At 44.9% G+C, this 23,406-nt stretch overlaps 1 protein-coding gene across 1 annotated transcript in view; it reads right to left on the reverse strand.

The window, feature by feature from the left end:
* Positions 1-19,242: 19,242 nt before the first annotated feature.
* The window catches only part of LOC119404970 (Na(+)/H(+) exchange regulatory cofactor NHE-RF2), a 73,583-nt gene continuing 69,419 nt past the window's right edge, over positions 19,243-23,406 (reverse strand). Inside the window, exon 5 of the mRNA XM_037671706.2 lies at positions 19,243-23,150. Coding sequence (XP_037527634.1) covers positions 22,872-23,150 — 279 coding nt within the window. The 3' untranslated portion in view covers positions 19,243-22,871. The remainder of the gene's footprint in view (positions 23,151-23,406) is intronic.

The raw sequence follows: 23,406 nt of genomic DNA on the forward strand, positions 1-23,406 counted from the left end.
CAACATACAAAATTATCAGGAAAATCGGAAACATCAAATATACACCCTTTTTCGATCTTTCGTGGAATCGACCCTTTGCGTTTCCCTCTAGTCAGGCCGTGGTGTTCAATCACATTTTAACATGCCGCGGGATGGCGACCAAGTTCTGCGCCCAATATGCGACGCTCTTCTGGCTATCACACCTCGTTCTCTGATTACACTTTCACCGTTAACTACTACAGCTACCACAAGGTTTTGTGTAATCATTTAACATGGACGTTAGTCGTCGGGATGTAGATGTACCACCAATCATCAAAGTGGGTGCATCCACGTTAAACGGTGCTATAGCTGCCAGACATCAATATACATTGTGCAAACTCTCTCATATCAATGTACAGTAAACATTCAGTTACTTCTGTAAGGGCACGCTTTACTTTCGTGTTTTCCGATTCCTATGACGGAGGGATCAACCATCTCTTTTTTTTTTTTTTTTCGACAGCGAATATGTTTAGGCTTTTCGTTCAGTTGGTTCACGTGACCAGTGCCACAGAAAGCGGGTCTGTGCCAAGCAGCTCTTAGCATAGCATAGCCGTGCATTGTATAGTATAACAAGGGGGTGGAAAGTGGAAGGGGAGAAGCTAGAGCGGGTATGTGCCAAGTAGCTCCTAACATAACAGCCATGCAGTGTAGCCCAACATAGGGGTGGAAAGGGGAAGGGGGAAAGGGAGAAGGTAAAAGCGGGTATGTACCAAGCAGGTACTACCACAACATATCCATGCATAGTATAGTCTAACAAGGGGGTGGAAAGGCATAGTAATCTAACAAGGGGAAGCAACGGGCGAGGGTAAAAGCGGGTGCTGGTCAAACAGATACTAGCATAATATAGCCATGCATAGTATAGTCTAACAAGGGGGTGGAAAGGGGAGAGGGTAAAGCGAGTATGTGCCAGCGAGCAGCTCCTGCAAAGCACCACACCCAGGTTTTCAAGGCGGTTCTTCGCTTCCTTGAGGACACTGGACTCCCGCCGCGTCCTCGGTCATGGACAGCATTCCTCCTCTCCTTCTCCTCCCTCTTGTCATCTTTATCTCCCTTTCCCCTACAGGCGCCGAGCCGTGCTCCCAATTAGGGTTGCAGAAGTTGCGCCTCTTCCTTTCCTCAACCTCTCCTCCTCCTCCTAGCATAACATAGCCATGCATCGTAGTCTAACAAAGGGGTGGAAAGGGGAAGCGAGGGTGAGGGGGAAGGGGAGAAAGCAAAAGCGGGTATGTCCCAAGCAGATACTATACTCGACGACAACTTATCTTGACATTGGAGCGAAGGCTACGGAGGCGGGGCTTCCGCACATTCGTGTTGCTCCGCAAGTAGTACGGCAGCTTGCGGCTGATTTCGGTTTCGCTCGCTCGCATCGTTAACGCGTTTAGAAAACATATTCACGAATAATGTGAAGGGAATGTGAACGGGAGAGACATTTCGATTGTTCAGAGTACATTTTAGTGTCATATTACGAGTACATTTTTCTTGGAGAACTAAACGGTGCGTTTGCGGCCGCACACTGACCCACTACGTCACGGACGCCATGTTTACTTTGGAAAACGGGCATGCTGAAAAGGTGGTGCTGTCTAAGAAATGGAAAGAAAAGGAAGGCATTCTTGCGAGGTGAACAATAACTGTATTCTACCTACGACTTCCCGCAACTGTTTCAGTCTCATAATAAATAAAGCAACATTTATTTCAGCAAGAAAAACGAGAAAATTATCAGTAAACGTAAGTACTATTTCTTGGCGCGGTAGCAGGCATGCACTTCGGTTCTGTAGCTTCCACAGTGCTGTCAAGGAAAGTTGTCGCCGAGTATAGCATAACATAGTCATGCATAGTATAATATAGTATAATATAATAAGGGGGTGGAAAGGGTAAAGCGGGTATGTGCCAGCAAGCAGCTCCTAGCATAACATAGCCATGCATAGTAGGGGAAGGGGAAGTTTTCGTCAAAAAATCTGAAAAATCGAAAAATACAGGATTTCCAAAGGCTATACAGGGTGGTTCAGCTAAAAAGCACAAAGTATTAAAAATATTAAACATAGGTGCTAGACGTCTCCAATTAGCGCAGTATTGTTCTAAGCCATACAAAGCACGTCAGAATATTTTTTCCAATCCGCCGAGCTCGGTAATTAACAAAGATTGCCTAATGAACTTTTTAAATACTAACTCTAGAGAAAAAATTTCAAAACAAAAGTTGTAGCGCTTGTTCAGAAACATCGAATTTTTTAATCTGTGCTAAGATAACTCGACCCATGCCTATTTTATTTTTTTCCGGCCTTTCTTTAAATGCGCGAATTTTAAAAAATACCACGTGACTGCCGCCAAACGCGCGCCGCTTTTAGTGCCCTCACATGTAAGTTGAACGAATTATCAAAGGCTGCTCCACGCACGAAGGTCGATTGAGCAGGCTACCGGTGATAAGCACACATACAAACGCACGCACGAACATACATGAAATATGGTTGAACCCCGCCCCTCCCGAAAAAAATGTCCGGCTACGCCCCTGCCCAATAGCAAAGAATCTGTGCAGTATGAACAAGGAGGGACGACCACAGACTCATAAACATGGTTCGAGCGCTAACGTTTCACTGAATGCTCTGTCTTTTAGAAAATATGACGAACATGTGTGTGCGTGCATCATGCAGGAACCGGACGAAACCTGTCAAGAAGTCAACTTCGTTCTTCTATTGTGATAGTCATGGCCTACTTGCATGAAGGTATGCTTCAATAATTTCGCGTTCATATTTATCATGCGGTCGATACGAAAACAGCAGCGCGTGCGCGTGAAACCAGGCTCGGTATTCGGAACTTCTGTGCACTTCCTAAATTTCCCTGTAAACAGCAAGAAAGCACTGCTCTTTTCCATACCACGACGTCTTTTCAACGAGCGCATAAGCGCTAACGCGTAGACATTGAAGCATATTTCCTTAAACTGTAAAAGGAAGTGGTCGTTTCACACCGTCATCAGTGTCACGGCACATACTGTGGGTATTGGACTTGCTGCGTCCGGTCGGTATCGTTAAACCAAGGAAGAAGTATGTTTCACAGAACAACGAACAACAATTTATTGAACGCTCACACGTCAGCACGACGACCGAAGGCGCTCAAGGCAGGGCGGGCAGGAAGCGAGAAGCCGGCGAGCAGCAACTCCTGGCAGCGTGTGGCTGTTGTCGGAGCCAGACGATCCTCTCGCTGGGCTGCGTGAAGGCGGCCACATTTTAAGGGCACAGGATGGACCACGCGCATCGCTAGGGCGCATCACGCGGTGCTATGAATCCAGCCAGTGAGGGCGTGGCTCCTACAGCATATATATGTCCAATTGACCGCTCGTTATGCATTTATGTGTCTCATCTAGGCCTTCTTCGTTCATACTGCTGAATTTATGTGCTACGAAACGGCTAGACAATTCCGAGATTCTTCTTTCCTAACATTGATCTCTTTAAAATGCGACGAATATTTCAACAAACGAACACTTAAATATTTCCACACGCTATAGGCTTATCCTTTCGGTCAAAATTGACACAATGCATATTCCATCATATCGCGACAACACTTGCAAAAATCCAGAAATTTAGAATAGCCGGACGCTATATTGTTAGCTTTCTGCATGGTCACAAATAACGCGAGAGATTATGTGAGAAGCTATGAATTTACCTAAGGATGCACACGCAAGCACATCGTTTAACTTTCACGCATGCGCTATAATAATGTGCAGAGGAACTTCTAAAGACTGTTTCACGTGCAGCGGTTGTGGCCGAGATGGTAAAGCGTTCGGCTCACAACTGAGGGGGCGTTGGTTCGAATCCTGTTGGTGGACTGGCTGCGAGAAAGTAAAGGCACACAGTGTCAGGTTACCGTGGCTGAAACGCAGTTTGTGCCAAAACACTGGTGGCTCCAAGAGCACTGGCAACAATTCTGAGTATACAATGGTGCCGTCGGGGCTGTATCAAGGCGCTGACTGAAACGGCCGGCAATGGTTGCAGTAGCGTACAGACCGACCTCTTACACGCGGTGTAGAGGCCGGCCATTCCTGTATAGCATGATGGGTTTTCTTTCTTTTCTTTTTTTTTTAGCTTCAATATTTCATAAAAAAGGACCCCCGGTTCGTTGCACGGGAAGCGGCCACTAGTCCCGTGCAGCGGGTTGGGAGTCCTCCAAGCGTTGTAAGCCTCGCAACTGCGGCGCTGTAACACCACCACGAAGCCCGCCTGTGCCCATTGGAAACCGGTGGGTGGCCGGCCGGCACCGGGGATCGAACCCGGTACCTCCCGCAGTGGAAGCTGACGCCCAAGCGTTCCGCCACCACTGCGGTGAGGGTACTAGTAAACAACGAGCAACATATAGGTTTCATGAATACGCGACGAAACTTAAAAAGAATCGAATGAACGAAATAAAGGTCAGGGTCACTCTAGGTGGGAGGGTCCCTTATTCCAGGAACGCTCTCGCCGCATTCGCGTCCCTTAAGAATTCCAAGGGTTTTAGCCTTCCCTATTTTCTGTAGCGATACCCCCACCGGGATTCGAACGACCGCCCTTTCGGTTTCGAGCGAAACGCCTTAGCCACTCGGCCACTGTAACGGTACAGCGAACAGTGCCTACAAGATGGTCTGCACATTATTGCCGCGCATAATCTTAAAATTCATGCTAGGGTTGTGTGTCCAAGCCCCGCTGCAGGTGCACTGCAACAAGATTTTGGTGCAATTAATGACAAAGACTTAACGCTACATCGTTTATACATCCTTTAATTGTCGACCTTTCGAAATATCCATTCATTACGTAAAATAAATTATGAAAGCGTTATATACCAAAAAAGGCCAGCCAATAGACTCAACTATAGGGTAGAAGATACCCCTCATGTCAATTTTAGAAAAATTAAACAAGGCATTGGAAAGTAGAGAAACTAAATAAGCCCAAGCCCTATTTCATCAAAATTTGACGATCTTTGAAAAATCGAAAAGTACAAGATTTCCAAAGGCTATAGGCTTACTATTTGGGCGGAGGACGATCTCAGATTGATTTCGTCTAATTTCGACTAAACTTTGAAAAATCCTGAAATAAAAGAATTCCAAAGGCTGTGGGCTTACTATTTAGCGGAAAATGGTCCCAGATCGATTTCATCCAAATTCGACGAAACATTAAAAAAAATCGTAAAATACGAGACTTCCAAAGGCTATAGGCTTACTATTTAATCGGAAAATGGTCCCAGATCAATTTCATCGAAATTCGACGAAAGATCAAAAAATCGTAAAATACAAGACTTCCAAAGGCTATAGGCATACTGTTTAGGCGGAAAATGGTCCTAGATCGATTTCAACCAAATTCGATGAAACATTAAAAAAACTGTAAAGTACGAGACTTCCAAAGGCTATAGGCTTACTATTTAGGCAGAAAATGGTCCCAGATCGATTTCACCCAAATTCGACGAAACATTAAAAAAACTGTAAAATACAAGACTTCCAAAGGTTACTATTTAGGCGAAAAATGGTCCCAGATCGATTTCATCGAAATTCAACGAAACATTAAAAATCGTAAAATACAAGACTTCCAAATGCTATAGGCTTACTCCTTAGGCGGAAAACAGTCCCAGGTCGATTTCATCCAAATTTGACGAAACATTAAAAAATCGTAAAATACAAGACTTCCAAAGGCTATGGGCTTACTATTTAGGCGGAAAATGGTCCCAGATCGATTTTATCTGATTTCGACGAAACATTAAAATATCACCCAATACAGGATTTCCAAGGGCTATAGGCTTAGTATTTAAGCGCAAAATGGTCCGAGATTGATTTCTTCTGATTTCGACTAAACTTTGAAAAATCTCCAAATACATTTTTATAGTCTCTAGGTTTTACCATTTATGCTGGAAATGGACACAGCATTGATTTGATAAAATTCGACGGAAATAGTAAAAATTGAAAAATAAAGTGTTTTCAAATGCTATATGCAGAGGCGTGCGCAGGGCTCCCCTTAAGGGGGGGCGGGCGCAGGTTCATCGAAACACACACCCCCCTCGCACTATTAAGTCAATGTATGGGGTAGACATTGCGCCCCATCGTGCGCACTGCTATCGCTATAGGCTGACATTTTTGGCCAAATGTGCACCCCCAATATCTAAGAAATTGTGCAGCATGAACAAACAGGGACGACCATAAAAACATAAAAACGGTACGAGCGCTAACGTTACACTGAATGCTCGGTCTTTTAGAAAATGTGACGAATATATATGTGCGTGCACCATGCAGAAGCCAGACGAAAGCTAAATCAACTTCGTTCTTCTATTGGGATATTCATGGCGTACCGGCAGTACTTGCATAAAGGTATGCTTCAGTAATTTCGGCGATATCGAAAACAGCAGCGTGCGCGTGAAACTAGGCTGGGTATTCGGAACTAAACTTCTGTGAACTTACTTTTCACTGTAAACAGTGAAAAGCACTGTTATATTTCCATACCACGATGCTTTTTTCAACGAGCGCATAAGCTCTAACGCGTAAACATTGAGGCATATTTCCTTAAACTATAGAAGGACTACGCCATCGATGTCACGGCAGGGTATCGGACTTGCTGCGTCCGGTCAGCATAGTTAAACCAAGGAAGAAGTATGTTTCACAGAACAACGAACAACAATTTATTGAACGCTCACACGTCAGCACGGAGACCGAAGGCACCCAAGGCATGGCAGGCAGGAAGCGAGAAGCCGGCGAGCAGCAACACCAGGCAGCGTGTGGCTGTTGTCGGAGCCAGACGATCCTCTCGCTGGGCTGCTTGAAGGCGGCCACATTTTAAGGGCACAGGATGGACCACGCGCATCGCTAGGGCGCATCACGCGGTGCTATCAATCCAGCCAGTGGGGGCGTGACTCCTACAGCATATATATGTCCAATTTTGTGATGAAACGTTCACGTGGAAGTGACCGCTCCTCATGCATTTATGTGTCTCATCTAGGCCTTCTTCGTTCATACTGCAGAATTTATGTGCTACGAAATCCGGCTAGACAATTCCGAGATTCTTCTTTCCTAACATTGATCTCTTTAAAATGCGACGAATATTTCAACAAACGAACACTTAAATATTTCCACACGCTATAGGCTTATCCTTTTGGTCAAAATTGACACAATGCATATTCCATCATATCGCGACGACACTTGCAAAAATCCAGAAATTTAGAATAGCCGGACGCTATATTGTTAGCTTTCTGCATGGTCACAAATAACGCGAGAGATTATGTGAGAAGCTATGAATTTACCTAAGGATGCACACGCTAGCACATCGTTTAACTTTCACGCATGCGCTATAATAATGTGCAGAGGAACTTCTAAAGACTGTTTCACGTGCAGCGGTTGTGGCCGAGATGGTAAAGCGTTCGGCTCACAACTGAGAGGGCGTTGGTTCGAATCCTGTTGGTGGACTGGCTGCGAAAAAGCAAAGGCACACAGTGTCAGGTTACCGTGGCTGAAACGCAGTTTGTGCCAAAACACTGGTGGCTCCAAGAGCACTGGCAACAATTCTGAGTATACAATGGTGCCGTCGTGGCTGTATCAAGGCGCTGACTGAAACGGCCGGCAATGGTTGCAGTAGCGTGCAGACCGGCCACTTACACGCGGTGTAGAGGCCGGCCATTCCTGTATAGCATGATGGGTTTTCTCTTTTTTTTTAGCTTCAATATTTCATAAAAAAAGGACCCCCGGTTCGCTGCACGGGAAGCGGCCACTAGTCCCGTGCAGCGGGTTGGGAGTCCTCCAAGCGTTGTAAGCCTCGCAACTGCGGTACTGTTACCACCACGAAGCCCGCCTGTGCCCATTGGAAACCGGTGGGTGGCCGGCCGGCACCGGGGATCGATCCCGGTACCTCCCGCAGTGGAAGCTGACGCCCAAGCGTTTCGCCACCACTGCGGTGAGGGTACTAGTAAACAACGAGCAACATATAGGTTTCATGAATACGCGACGAAACTTAAAAAGAATCGAATGAATGAAATAAATAAAGGTCAGGGTCACTCTAGGTGGGAGGGTCCCTTATTCCAGGAACGCTCTCGCCGCATTCGCGTCCCTTAAGAATTCCAAGGGTTTTAGCCTTCCCTGTTTTCTGTAGCGATACCCCCACCGGGATTCGAACCACCGCCCCTTTCGGTTTCGAGCGAAACGCCTTAGCCACTCGGCCACTGGAACGGTACAGCGAACAGTGCTTACAAGTTGGTCTGCACATTATTGCCGCGCATAATCTTAAAATTCATGCTAGGGTTGTGTGTCCAAGCCCCGCTGCAGGTGCCACTTCAAGAAGGTCTTGGTGTAATTAATGTCGAAGACTTAACACTACATCGTTTATACGTCTTTTATTTTTCCACTTGTGGAAATATCCATTCATTACGTAAAACAAATTATGGAAGCGTTATTTACCAAAAAATGGCCAGCCAATAGACCAACTATAGGATTGGTAGCTGTTTATAACATCTTAGGACTGATTGAGCGCGTCGGACCCGATCCGATCAAATTTCTTGATCATGATTGGCTATATTATACGCAAGCTGCAGACGGGATCAATTCACCTTGATAAGTCTGATCCCGATTGAGCTAACTGCACACCGTGAGACCCCGTGTGCAGTTAGCAACTCACGCGACTAAAAGAGTTATATAAAAAGGCTGCGTGTCGACCACGGCGGTACGGTGTCTCCGTACATGCCGTGCGGTAACGGGCACTATAGTAAAACACGCTAAAGAAGAACTTGCGAAGGAATCGACAACACAGACACCACAGAATATAATAAAGAAACCGCCATGAGATCACAACCGGCTAGAACCAGCCAGGTGACGACCAAAAAAAAAGTGAGACGGTGCGCGGCGTGGCGACGCTGCAGTGTGTGAACATTTTTTTTACACGTTCCTTGGTTAAGCAGGCTAAGCCATGTGCTAGCTTTAAGATAAGCTTTGGATATATTAAAGTTTATAACTATTTATGCTAAGCAATATAAGTAGTGCTGTAAAGATACAGGAGAAAGAATTGTGGATCTGCAAACGCGACCTACCGTGCGTTTGGCGCGCCCTCCGCGCTCGGCCGATACGAAGACAAGCCCAGCCTGCGGCCAAGCTAAGCCAAAACGTTGTGTCTGTTCGCCATGCGCGCGCTTTGTGTGATCTCGATGCTTCACGTAAGCCTGCTTACACGATGTTTGCTTTAGTGTGCTTCCGCGACGATAACGTGAAGACTGTGTTCAGCGTGCACCAAGATGAGACGTTCTGAGCCATAAATGTCCTTGGATTTCGACCGATTTCGACCGATTTCGACTCTACAAGGTGGCACCAAGAATAATGGCAAGACGAGCAACAAGGCCCATGTGCTCCGATTGTTTGGTGAGCTGAGGGGGCATGGTAGTTACTCCTATTTAGTATTTATTTGATATCACCTTTTTTTGTATTCAAACTTGGGACGAAGCTGAAAGGTCGGGAAAACAAGTCCCTCGTCCTTTGTCTCCGGTATTTGATGACAGCGAGACAGCAACGCCTCGATTGCAAGTCCACACGCTCTCAGAAGTTGAATGATTGAGCGCATATATTATTGCAGTTTGTTTTGTGTTTGTCAGTATGCACAAAAAACGTAGCGAGATTAGAGGTAAAGGACAGGCGCCCTGCTCGTGAGTGTAGTTGGAGTCTCGCAAGCCCTTTGTAAGTATTTACAACGTGCGTGTTAAGCCGAAACGCGTTTATCGCCTCAAGTAAAACGCTCTAGTCGATGCTGTTTGTGTGTTGTAGTGCGCGCAAATCGGCTTATCATACTTGTTCGACATAATGTCACAAGAACCACAGAAGGCCACATGATAATTCATTATACAAAATGTGCATAGCATATGTACTGCACTGGTGCAATTTTTTATTTCATATTTTTTTATTTTTACATACTGCAGCCCAATTAGGGCTATCGCAGGAGTGGGTTTATTAATGTTGTGGCTTAATTGCATAAGCACGTAACATGCAGCACGTGTGTTAATCCAACTCATTGCAGCCTGACTGCTGTGTTGGGCTTGCAAACGATATGGAATCTAGGCTGCCTTTACTACGTCTACATATTACCGTTGCCTCATCGTGAATCTACCCTAGCTTAATTTATTTCATGCATCTTTAAGTTGAGATTTAGTGGCATGCTCTAGTATGATAGTCGCACCACCACCGGAAAAAAGAGCACTTCACAGATAGTTGTGATTATTGAGTTTGCTGTATTAAGGACGAGCTTGCAGTTCATTCTTGGGTACAGCTCAAAAAACACAGGACGCAAGCGTGTAATGGGATAAGGTGCTGCTTAATTTTTTAAAAAATTTTGCCCCTTCTTTTCCTTCCTTTTTTTGCCGCAAAATTTTGCCGATATACTGTTTCTTCCACGCAATAAGCCACAGTTGGGTGTGTAATATTTCATCAGTTTTTTGCTATAGTTCAGCTCCTGCAACATTGTGAACATGTGCAGTGAATTAAGGTCTAGATAATTTCTCACTGTGCCGCTACTTCTATACATTGCTTTGAAGGTAAACTTTAATAAACATGTGTTACTGTTTTCTGATTTCATGGCTCTGTTATTTACAGAATCTTTCAGGCACTTCCTCGAGGCGGATGAGGCCCGCAAGATCGCCACATCATCAAGGGCCAGAAGAAGCACTTGTAGTTTTGATTATGAGAATATATTGAAACATAGTCTCATTCACCACTGTGATTATCATTGCAGGGGCGCTGCACAGTGTGGGCCTTCTGCATGACGACAAGACAACCATAAAACACTTGCGCAAGACTAATTCTAATGGGGCTGAGAAGTGGGCAAATACAAACTAATACAATGCCAGCAGGCACATACAAAACCAATAGGCAATATAATCCCAATTGGCTAATAGAGAACCAATACACCAATATAGGTCCAGTAGGCTGATATAGAACCAATAGACCAAGAAGATACCCCTTATGTCAATTTTAGAAAAATTAACAAGGCATTGGAAAGTAGAGAAACTAAATAAGCCCAAGCCCTATTTCATCAAAATCTGACGATCTTTGAAAAATCGAAAAGTACAAGATTTCCAATGGCTATAGGCTTACTATTTGGGCGGAGGGCGATCTCATATTGACTTCGTCTGATTTCGACTAAACTTTGAGGCGGTAAATGGTCCCAGATCGATTTCATCCAAATTCGACGAAACATCAAAAAATCGTAAAATACAAGACTTCCAACTGGATTGGTAGCACCGCCCGTGCGCACTGCTATGGCTATAGGCTGACATATTTGGCCAAATGTGCACCCCCAATAGGCTATAGGCTTACTATTTAGGCGAAAAACGGTCCCAGATCGATTTCATCCAAATTCGACGAAACATCAAAAATCGTAAAATACAAGACTTCCAACTGGATTGGTAGCACCGCCCGTGCGCACTGCTATGGCTATAGGCTGACATATTTGGCCAAATGTGCACCCCCAATAGGCTATAGGCTTACTATTTAGGCGAAAAACGGTCCCAGATCGATTTCATCCAAATTCGACGAAACATCAAAAAATCGTAAAATACAAGACTTCCAACTGGATTGGTAGCACCGCCCGTGCGCACTGCTATGGCTATAGGCTGACATATTTGGCCAAATGTGCACCCCAATTAGGCTATAGGCTTACTATTTAGGCGAAAAACGGTCCCAGATCGATTTCATCCAAATTCGACGAAACATCAAAAAATCGTAAAATACAAGACTTCCAACTGGATTGGTAGCACCGCCCGTGCGCACTGCTATGGCTATAGGCTGACATATTTGGCCAAATGTGCACCCCCAATAGGCTATAGGCTTACTATTTAGGCGAAAAACGGTCCCAGATCGATTTCATCCAAATTCGACGAAACATCAAAAAATCGTAAAATACAAGACTTCCAACTGGATTGGTAGCACCGCCCGTGCGCACTGCTATGGCTATAGGCTGACATATTTGGCCAAATGTGCACCCCCAATAGGCTATAGGCTTACTATTTAGGCGAAAAACGGTCCCAGATCGATTTCATCCAAATTCGACGAAACATCAAAAAATCGTAAAATACAAGACTTCCAACTGGATTGGTAGCACCGCCCGTGCGCACTGCTATGGCTATAGGCTGACATATTTGGCCAAATGTGCACCCCCAATAGGCTATAGGCTTACTATTTAGGCGAAAAACGGTCCCAGATCGATTTCATCCAAATTCGACGAAACATCAAAAAATCGTAAAATACAAGACTTCCAACTGGATTGGTAGCACCGCCCGTGCGCACTGCTATGGCTATAGGCTGACATATTTGGCCAAATGTGCACCCCCAATAGGCTATAGGCTTACTATTTAGGCGAAAAACGGTCCCAGATCGATTTCATCCAAATTCGACGAAACATTAAAAAATCGTAAAATACAAGACTTCCAACTGGATTGGTAGCACCGCCCGTGCGCACTGCTATGGCTATAGGCTGACATATTTGGCCAAATGTGCACCCCCAATAGGCTATAGGCTTACTATTTAGGCGAAAAACGGTCCCAGATCGATTTCATCCAAATTCGACGAAACATCAAAAAATCGTAAAATACAAGACTTCCAACTGGATTGGTAGCACCGCCCGTGCGCACTGCTATGGCTATAGGCTGACATATTTGGCCAAATGAGCACCCCCAATAGGCTATAGGCTTACTATTTAGGCGAAAAACGGTCCCAGATCGATTTCATCCAAATTCGACGAAACATTAAAAAATCGTAAAATACAAGACTTCCAAAGGCTATTCAAAGGCTTACTATTTAATCGGAAAATGGTCCCAGATCGATTTCATCCAAATTCGACGAAACATCAAAAAATCGTAAAATACAAGACTTCCAAAGTCTATAGGCCTACTATTTAGGCGGCAAATGGTCCCAGATCGATTTCGTCGAAATTCGTCGATACATTAAAAAATCGTAAAATACAAGACTTCCAAAGGCTATATGTAGGCTTACTATATAGGCGGAAAATGGTCCTAGATCGATTTCACCCAAATTCGATGAAACATTAAAAAAAACTGTAAAATACAAGGCTTCCAAAGGCTATAGGCTTACTACTTTGGCTTAATACTTACGTGAAAGCCCTAACAACTGCCGTCGAACAGCTCACTCGACCCGCGCCACGCGGGTTCCCGGGGACGACAGTCCCTTGATCAGGCGGGACAATCCTGTGCTACCAATGTGGTCAATCGGGACATATAATGCGACAGTACCACGCACCGTTAGGGCCAACAGTAGACGAAGGCGCCCAGCCATCGGGAAACTAGGACGGCGGGGTCCACGAGTTGCCCCCGATCCGAAAAAACGAGAACTCCGCAGGGGAGGGAAGCTGTGCATGTCATCTGGTCACGCTCCCAATGTCAGTAGAAAATCACGAGACCACAATGATAGTGGATGTAGGCGCATCTGTAAACATTGCCTCTCAAAAAGTAAACAAGACTGCAGCAACGGTCAGAAACGTCAACGGAAAACTCGTCAGCGCCGCAAGCCAAGTTACACTTGACATGCGCATCGGTCCAGTAGCGCTTTCTGGATACAGTTCTGGATACACTGCCTTACAACTTATTAGGCGGAATACCTCTGTGCGGAAACTCAGAAATGGTAATTAACTTTCCAAAGCGAACTGTCACGCTACAGGGGCATAGCATGAAATTTCGGTTGAATGACATCGAAGTAGACAGGGTGAACCCGGGAGTATTTTGCTGCCAACAGCATACACGGATTCCACCTTCCACAGAGATCATAATACCTGCTACCACCGATAGAAACGGGTCATGTAGAGCTCTTAGGTTTTCCGCCAAATCAGCCAGGTATCAAACTCGAACGCAGACGCTCTTTCTCGGCTTCCACATAATACAAGTGACACCAGCTCTTCCCGTGAAGATATACACTCTTAGAAGAAAAGGTCGGCATATTCACTAACTAAATACTAACAGTTTATTTGTCACAAAATACACCAGCCTCTTAGTAAGTGAAGGTAGTAAAATGCAGCTTAGTGAAATTTGCTACCTAGTGAGTGAGTGAATAGTGCTGACTCGAATGGCTAGTCCATTACTAAGTAATTGTTTGTAACCGCCCTAGCAACTTAGTAACCGTATTAACTCTAGTGGACTACATTTAGCCATTTAGAGGGTTACGCCTATTTTGTTTATATGTGCGTGTGCATGCCATATCAAGATGATTCTATTGCAAAAGTATTTATAGGATAAAAAAACGAAATGGCATTGCCCTCGTCCATTAACTAATGGCCGCTAATTACTTCATGTAATAACCATGGTAAGTACGCATCACAGCAACATACGTAGAGGCATGAATGGATCACAAACGATAACACACACGCAAACGCGCACACAGAATATCAAGACTTCTACGCAGCCGATATCTACTACGGCAGCAGCTTGAAGACTATTTATGCTCCTACTTTAGGATAGCACACCGTGTACTGGTTAGCAGCCGTAGAATTTAGAAGAATTATTGATGTTTTCTACACATTATCGCGTGCCCTTATATTTGCTTATATGTGTGCCATCATGTAGCACGAAACGTTTATTACGAGGTAATCAATAAAATTAAAGTTTGTTTAAACTTGGCTAAAGACCGTCACGAGTACGGCAATGTATACTGCGGCATCTACCAAAGATCTGGCAACGTGGGTGGCTTAGTAGTGACTTAGTTAAAAAACACTAAGAAAACTTCCCTGGTTAGTAACGGCAAAAGTTACGACCTCTACTGGCGGCTGGCTAGTAAAGGGATGCCGCAAAGGTAGTAAAATACGCTCGAAACCAGTAAATACACCCGTTTACTAATTGTTTGCTAACTTTTTTTCTAAGAGTGTACCACTTTTACTTGCAGACGACCGGAGGGAAAGGACGATTAAGCTTCAAGAAGAGCACCCCGTGAAGAGAAGAATCCGCCGGTCAACTAGAGCGTTCAGCCTACAGGGCAGAGTGTTATTCAGAAGAGCGAAGGGTTTCGGGGGAGAAAGACCGATTGGCCTTAGTAGCCCCTGAACCACTTCGCCGCGAAGTATTGGCGTCCTGTCACGACGACATTACGGCAGGGCATCTGGGCAAGAAGAGGACCCTCGACAAAGTCAGCCCACGCTACTTCCGGCCAAAAATGTTCGCTGACATAACAAGATTCGTCCTGTCTTGTCCAGACTGTCAAATGCGTAATATCCCACCCACTAAACCATCCGGCCTTCTGCATCCAATACCGCCCACTCGAAGAACAGAGGAGGCTAACAAGCTGCGGTACGTAAAGCACACCGAACGCTAACACAATTTTTACGTACGTATGCCTGCATCCAAGCGAGGTCACACGTAACCGCCATGTGATAGCGACGGCGAAGAATTTTTCGATACATCGGACGTTGTACCAGGTGGCCAGGCTTCGACAACGGGGAGGAACAATCGTCGTATAGTGCCCCCGCGACGAGACGACTTTGTGTACTAGTGGTGTACGTGTATGTGTCGCGGAGAGGAACGCATGACAAAATCTGCTCAAAGGAACCGCAAAGACATTGCGTGAACGCGTCCAAAAGAACCACGAAGTGTCGCATGTGTGCGTGCGTGTACAGGTGATGTGTTTGGTGTGTGCGTGCGCGTGCTCCAATAAGGACTACAGCAGATCATCCCAAGAAGCCCACAGCGATCGCACGCGTGACTGTGACCGTTCGACCGGACGCGGGCTGACCAATTATGAGTGCTTCGACGGAACATTGCTGTGCGTGACATGCTTGTATTTGTCTGCATGTATAGTGGCATGTGAGTGAGGACTGAGGACACTCACCAATATTTTGTACCTGGAAAAAATGTGGCTTTATGGAATGTAGCGCAACAGCGCCATCTTTGTTGTTTAAAGAAAAATAAAGAAAAGCCTGCGCTAAGGTCTGACAGGGGGAGACACGTTAGAAAACGACCCTCCCATTTGTCCCTTCCCGAGTAGAGCCAAATAAGGAGATGTTGGTATAGCCGGGTGAACCCTTGCATCCTCGTTGACCTCGGGGCACATGGGAGAAAAAGCGGCCGCCGGGAACGAAGTTCGGGAGAATTAGCCTGCCGGGGACCGTCGGAGTTGGCATATGGGCACTGGCTGCCAGGCGAGCTCTCGCTGACCCGATGGTTCCCGGTTGGGGTTGCGTAGCATTCCCCCACCCCCCCCCTACCTCCCTCGTTCGTACCAGCGGACTTGCGTACGGGCACTGGTTTTCCAGACGAGCCCTCGCTTTTCCAAAGGCCCAGTAAACCCCCTAACTCATGCGCGGCGACACACTGTTGCCCTAGCTGACCCTGTCGGACCTGAAGCAGTCTGGTTCATACCAGCGCAACCTTGTCTCCTCTGAGTTACTCATCCCCTTTGTCGCAACTGAGGGTGCCCCTCGTAGTCACGACAAGGGCATAGAAGCGTGGTTTGCACGATGTTCTGACACATGTGCGGCACACGGCCACTTTTTTCACGCGGCATCATGATCCATATTGCAATCGATCAACAATTATGCACCAATCAACCGCAAATGAGTGCAGTTTGTCAGCTACATCAGCTTTATATCGCTTCGAAGACGACGAAGCAGCACGATTCGCGAGCATCGAGCGCCACATCGCTTTCCAAGAAACAACGAATCCATTCACCAGACCACACCCACAATGCAACACATTGCAAGAGATTCGCTTCACCACAACACAGACCGTGGGAAAATGTTTTTGCGTGTTTCTGGCTCTTTCGGACGAAAAATAAAAGAAAACCGCGTAAAGCATTTTAAATTTCCCGCCACTGCACCCACAATGCAACACACTGCAAGAGGTTGGCTTCCCAACAACACAGACCGTGGGAAAATTTTTTCGCAGCAATAGACGTCAAAAAGCCGTCGAAAAAGTTGAGGCCCTTATCAGCCCTGATAAGACCAAACTTTTTGCTGACGTCACACCTTGCAGCGACGGAGCTATACCCGTATTTTTGGTCATGTAAGTGTCAGAAACGAGCGAAAAAATTTTCCCACGGTCTGTATTGTTGGGAAGCCAACCTCTTGCAGTGTGTTGCATTGTGGGTGCAGTGGCGGGAAATTTAAAATGGTTTACGTGGTTTTCTCTTATTTTTCGCCCGAAGGTGCCAGAAACGACCGAAAAAATTTTCCCACGGTCTGTGTTGTTGGGAAGCCAACCTCTTGCAGTGTGTTGCATTGTGGGTGCAGTGGCGGGAAATTTAAAATGGTTTACGTGGTTTTCTCTTATTTTTCGTCCGAAAGTGCCAGAAACGACCGAAAAAATTTTCCCACGGTCTGTGTTGTTGGGAAGCCAACCTCTTGCAGTGTGTTGCATTGTGGGTGCAGTGGCGGGAAATTTAAAATGGTTTACGTGGTTTTCTCTTATTTTTCGTCCGAAGGTGCCAGAAACGACCGAAAAAATTTTCCCACGGTCTGTGTTGTTGGGAAGCCAATCTCTTGCAGTGCGATGCATTCTGGGTGCAGTGGCGGGAAATTTAAAATGGTTTACGCGGTTTTCTTTCATTTTTCGTCCGAAAGTGATATAAATGGGCTGAAAGATTTTCCCAGTGTCTGTGTCCTGGTGAAGCTAGCCCCTTTGCAGTGTGTCGCATTGTGGGTGTGGTGGCGGGAAACTTAAAACGCATTACGCCGTTTCATTTTCATAATTAAAAAAATTTTGACCGGCTTCTAGCCCGTTCGCACGAAAAATAAAATACACGCAACATCAATTCTGTCGAAATCTGACGAAACACTGAAAAATCGAAAAATACAAAATTTCCATAGGGACAGGCCTACGTTTTTGTTCAGAAATTATCGGTAAGTCTACTTCACCAAAAAGAAAGCAAACTTAAAAGATACACCAAGCGCAAAATAAGGTTCGAAAGGAGGCTAAGGAATGTGAGAGAGAGTAGATGGGCGGAGAAGGTGTTCCGGTATTTGTATAGGAAGAGCATCGACTCACAGTGGAGAAAAAGAACTAGGAGACTCACCAGCAAGCATACTGGCGCCCTAGTCACCGTCCTAGCTTTATATTGTCGAGCTTGCGCTCCGCGCCCATGCACAGACCCCGAAGCTCCCGTGCCCCTCCAGGCCTGGTGAGCTAGGCGTCGGTTAGTACACGTCTTCGATCGCGAGATGCATAATTTCAGACTGTCCTCTCTTTCTCCATCTTACTCCCATATCCCCCTCCCCATGTGTAGGGTAGCAAACTGGGCGTAGTCTAGTTAGCCTACCTACCTTTCCTATATCCCTTCTCTCTCTCTTGAGGTGGTCTGCTGGTGCTGTCACTGTCACGAGCAAAGGCGTGCCCCCTGGCAGAAGAGCGTCGTGTGGATAGAGGTGCGCCAGTCGGGAATAAATTTCGCTGTAGAGGCATGTGACCGAGCTAGAGTGTGTCCATTATGTATGTATTTCATACTGACTACGAAACTGTCCACTACAGAAAGCACATCAACAGTATAGGTCGACGTTTTTCAATGTAACTGATTTTTTCTTTAAAGCCACACGTTACCTCATGCATTTGCCTAAGACGAATGGAAGGCGAACGCCATCTTTTTCTCAGTCGATCGTACTGACACTGCCCGAAAGCTTCCCACATCCAACGTGGTTTTGCAGTTTTGAAATGGGCAGTGCAAAAACTACGACACAAGAAGTACTACACACCACACAGCTAGTGCCGCAAAATGCATAATAAATTCTAACTTGCCGAAATATCAATTCTTCTGGTCTTGTAGTGCGTCCGTTATGGGCCCATGCACTTTGACCAAGAGACGATGTCATGAAATGACGTGTCATGAGACTTCACGTGATACGAGGTCATATTGACGGCACGATGACTTCATAAATTTGGCCGATCTGCGACGTCACGACGACGTCGTAGGGTTACGTTGTCATATTTTTTTTGCCGACGCCACCGATGTCGACAGTCACTTTTGTGCTTGACGAGGCATCCAAGGCTTTCGCCTTAAAACTCGCGTAGGACTGGGTACATATACTGACCAGTGCTTTGATTCATCTCGTTTATGTGAGAAGGTGGTCTACAAGGCACCAATTGCCAACACTAAAATAATTTTTCTGCTAGCATCTGCTCTCAAGTCTGTTCATATAGACCAATCACCTTTGCATCTTTGCACTGCTCACTCACATCTCGTTACATGGCACAGCAGAAAAAGTGAAGACACACTGCAAGCTTCCACGGCGGTGCATCAAAAAAAAAAAAAAAACATTGCAAAACAAATTGTTCGACAAAACTTTTATTGCTGGTACTTGAGAAGACACCGCCAGCAAAATTAAGTCTTCCATTTCACTGTCAGCGACAAGACGTCAATGGGATTCGGGATTAGCTAAAGGCACTTGGTGAAAGACCAACAGAGAGAAGATAAATCTTTGCATCGAGATACCGTAAACTTTGTTCAGGCACTTATGGAGAGAAGAGTGCTTAAAAACAGTGCATTACCAAGCCCCAAAAATACTCTGGGCACCTTGCGACAGCAAAAAAAAGGACGCAACCTTGAAGCGAATACAGGATGTGTTTGAATTAGCATGTTGCTGAGCTGACAGAAGTATCGGCATCGGAACAACAAGGCATTCTAATCAACAGCTCTCACAAAGTTTTTATAGTATAAACACATATTAAACAAAATTAAATCAAACTCCAAGTAACACTCGTCTTTGCATCGCAATGAAGTGGCTTAACAGCAGAGTGCGACACGCAGTTTCAAGACGAAATCAAGTCACTGTTTCAGTACACTCAAACACATGCACACGCCTAAAAATACAACAAAAACCCTTCTGTCAGAGTGATGAAACGGAATATTGGCGGGAAGCCATATAAAGCACTTGCAGAAGCGGCCATAGCGTAAAAAAATAAGGTCAACGAAAAAATAATGTCCAAAAAAGGCTTTGGTAAAAAAAAAAACGATAGAACAGTCCCAAAATCCGGCATCAGGCATAAAAAATGTTACAGGTGAATTGGGCCTAGAATCAGGAAAAATACTTAAGAAAATCAGGTCCACAGCTTCAATGCTGCTACCGATAAAACAAACATGCGCAAAGTACTTGGTCCGGTTACACATTGCAGAAAGAAAGAAAGGTAGTCTGTAAATATTGTTCAGCTTTGATCATATTCTTGTAGACACACAACGTTCAAGGTGTGCAACAACCACGCATCCATGCGACATCCATGCTCTCGCAGAAAAACTAGAAAAATGAAAATGGTCATCACACTGCTTGAATCAAGCAGTTGCGTACACTATAACTGCTGTTGGTTGTGATGCAATACATCATGCATAAACATTATGCACCTGCAGAGTGCATAAATACGAAAGAAAAACATCCAATGCAGTATTCCAGCATTGACGGCATTATGCACACAATTATCAACATTGCTGATTAACACTTGCCATATAGGCCTCCTGTCAAAGAACATGAATCGCGGTAACATTTTGATTTCAGATTCAAACGAACTACAGTGGACAGCCTCGAATCCGAATAGGGTTTTTCTCTCGGCATTACCTTGCGCGAGTGTCAATCCTCTCCCACGCAGCAGACATAAATGCAATGTCTGAAATAATGCACCTCAAGATCGAAGATGTGTACTAACCCACACACAACTTTTATGCCCGACCATATAGTTTTCAAAATTCTGTGTTGGTTATTAGACCTTGTGATGACACTACAGTTGGCTTCATACAAAGGCACATGTTCACAGCTAAGTGCACTGGCATCAAAATTCCATAAAAGATCTTTTAAGGCACAAGATTTTTTTTTTATATTCCAAGCATCACTATCACCTTCCGTGCCATTAATTACTTGCAATCGAAATCATAAAACCCCTTAGTGTTCTAAACCAGCTTGTATATCAAAACATTTGAAGGTCCTGTTGTGAAGTTTCAGACATCCATCACAGTGACAATGGGCAGAATAGAGAATGCACGCAATGTCACCCAAGCGGCAAATTTGTCAAAAGTTCTGTAGGCCACAGCATCCTACAACAGTGCAGAAGGTGTTCAAAACCCAGATGCACAATCGTGAGTTCAACCTTGCTGGGTAGTAACAGATGTTAACGACAAAGTGTTATACAATATCACTGGCCGCAACCTAAAATTGGGCTTAAATTCTACGTTTTTAGGGCATCTTGCATGCCCCACTCTATTGACACCAACGGTACGTCAACTTAACCTGGAATGTTCAAGACGTTTTGGGCACATGGAAACCAAATATGAGCACAGCCTTATAAGTACAAAGGTAATTTTGCATGTGGCATAAAAATGCTCCTGCACGAGTTTAGTTGGATTGACGTAATCTTCAAACTTACATATAGAAGCATTTAAAAACTTTAAAGCAAGACACTAAAAAAAAAGACATTTATGGTACATACAATTTAACAACAATTATTTTCACAACCCATCTGTGTATAATGTATAACATATCTGGAATGTGAAAACATGTGCAACACACAGTAAAAGGAGCACGCCAATAGGGCACACCTGCTAAACACAAGGATTACATCGATACCTAAGGGCATTAGCAAAAAAATTGGACTTAAGTGGCAAGGATCTTAAGAGACCACAATAAATTAGCCAGAAAGTCCAGCAGAAAGCCCGTGCTAAGCAGAGCCTTTCAGTCTCCAGCCAAAGCCAGCATCAAACAGGAGATACACAAGAAATAGGGTGCTGTGCCATGTAATAAAATAGATCTAGTAAATGAAGAAAATGAATTGTCTTATGAAGGAGCGCATCACATTTCACGGAAAGAACAGAAAACTACCTGTGCCTCTTATGTTCATTTTTAATTGCGCATTCAGCGTTCCTTTCAGCCACAGTTACCATTTCAACCACACTTAGTCTCCCCCATGTTGTTAGCAGAGCTATCTGGAATAAGTGATCAAAGGCTGCAGGACTGCTGCTAACAAAGTGCTGTTCTAGTGAATGCTTTCAAACATCTTTGCACATCGTTTTCAAAAAGTTCTGCAGTGTTACAGAACACATGTCAGAATAAGACATTCAGGGCTTTACTCTAACTTCGAAAAAGCAAGAATCCTAGATCATTGTAGGAGGTACCCTGCCTCTCTTGAAAGCCTTATTAAAGAGGCCATATTTGATTGCTGTGATTGATAGTGTGCATTACATCAACCTTACAAGCAATGACATTAAAAAGAAAATATGTAAATTGTTTCTTATTGCATCCTTTCAGCCGCCATATGGGAGTCAATAGACCACACTTAACATCTGATGCTCGTGGTAAAGATATTGCACAGAAATTGAGTGGCCATAGCCGTTTTACATCACAAACACTGAATTTGGTCATTTTATTCGAGGCATTCACCGGTGATAGATTAGCTATCAGTACTTGCAACTAATTACAGCATGATTAATGAGTTAAACACACCGTTGTCAACACAGTCATTTAGACAATGAGACAACTGATGTTCAACCTGAACTCATATCTTAACAACACTGTCATCAGAAATTCTTGTCAAGTTCCACAATAGCTTGACAGTGTAAACAAGTGAAGCCAATTACTGATACAAGCGGTTCTCTCGTCAATAACTTCTTAATGACAGCACCAATTTGGCAGACCAATGCTGCCGAATTCCCAAACACACAAACACTCGTCATTCAGTTAACGTGTTACTTTCTAGACGCGACCGAAATAGGCATTATCAAACAAAAAATGCCATCAGCGCCTTGCGCAAGTACGGCAGCGAATCCAGATTTGCGTGGTTTTCTTGCACATTCGCCCAGGCACACAACCCTTCCAGCTCCCAGATAAAGAGTAGAAAAAAATCTAATACACTGGCACACAAGATGCGTGCTGAAACCAGCCACACCTAACTCATAGCGCCGTTCGACGCAAGACACAACCAGCTCACATCTGCTCAATGAGCTCGTATTTCTTCTTCAGGTCCATCTGGATCTTCTTGGGATCGTGCTTCTTGCGCTGCGCTAGAAGCTGCCGCATCTCGGAGGCGCTCATGTTGAGCATGTTGAGAGAGCCGTTGCTCGTGGCGTTGGCCGGCTCGGACGGTGTGGGCTCTGTTGCTGGCGCGGGCTTGGCTTCCGAGCTTGAGTCCACTTGACTCGTCCCCGTGACCAGGTTTTCCGTTGCCTTGTCACCAGTGCCATTTGGTTCCTCTCTTGCGGAAACCTGGAAAGTGCAATAGGCCATATTACCCCACGCTGACTGATAAAGGTGCCTATAGCAACATATTAATGCTCGGGCAAGATGTTTGAATTATCTGGAGACCTTCCGAGCCCTAGCCTGATGCTTGCTCACAAAGATCAAGCAAGATAAGCTCTGCTGGTCAAGTGAAGGTAAAATTTGAAAGAACGTCACTCAAGCTAAAATAGCAATTTTTAACAAAAACACGATCACAGTAATGGGTCTTGGGCAAGTTGGTACA

This window comes from Rhipicephalus sanguineus, chromosome 9, assembly GCF_013339695.2.
Source record: "Rhipicephalus sanguineus isolate Rsan-2018 chromosome 9, BIME_Rsan_1.4, whole genome shotgun sequence".
Classification (NCBI taxonomy): Eukaryota; Metazoa; Arthropoda; class Arachnida; order Ixodida; family Ixodidae; genus Rhipicephalus; species Rhipicephalus sanguineus.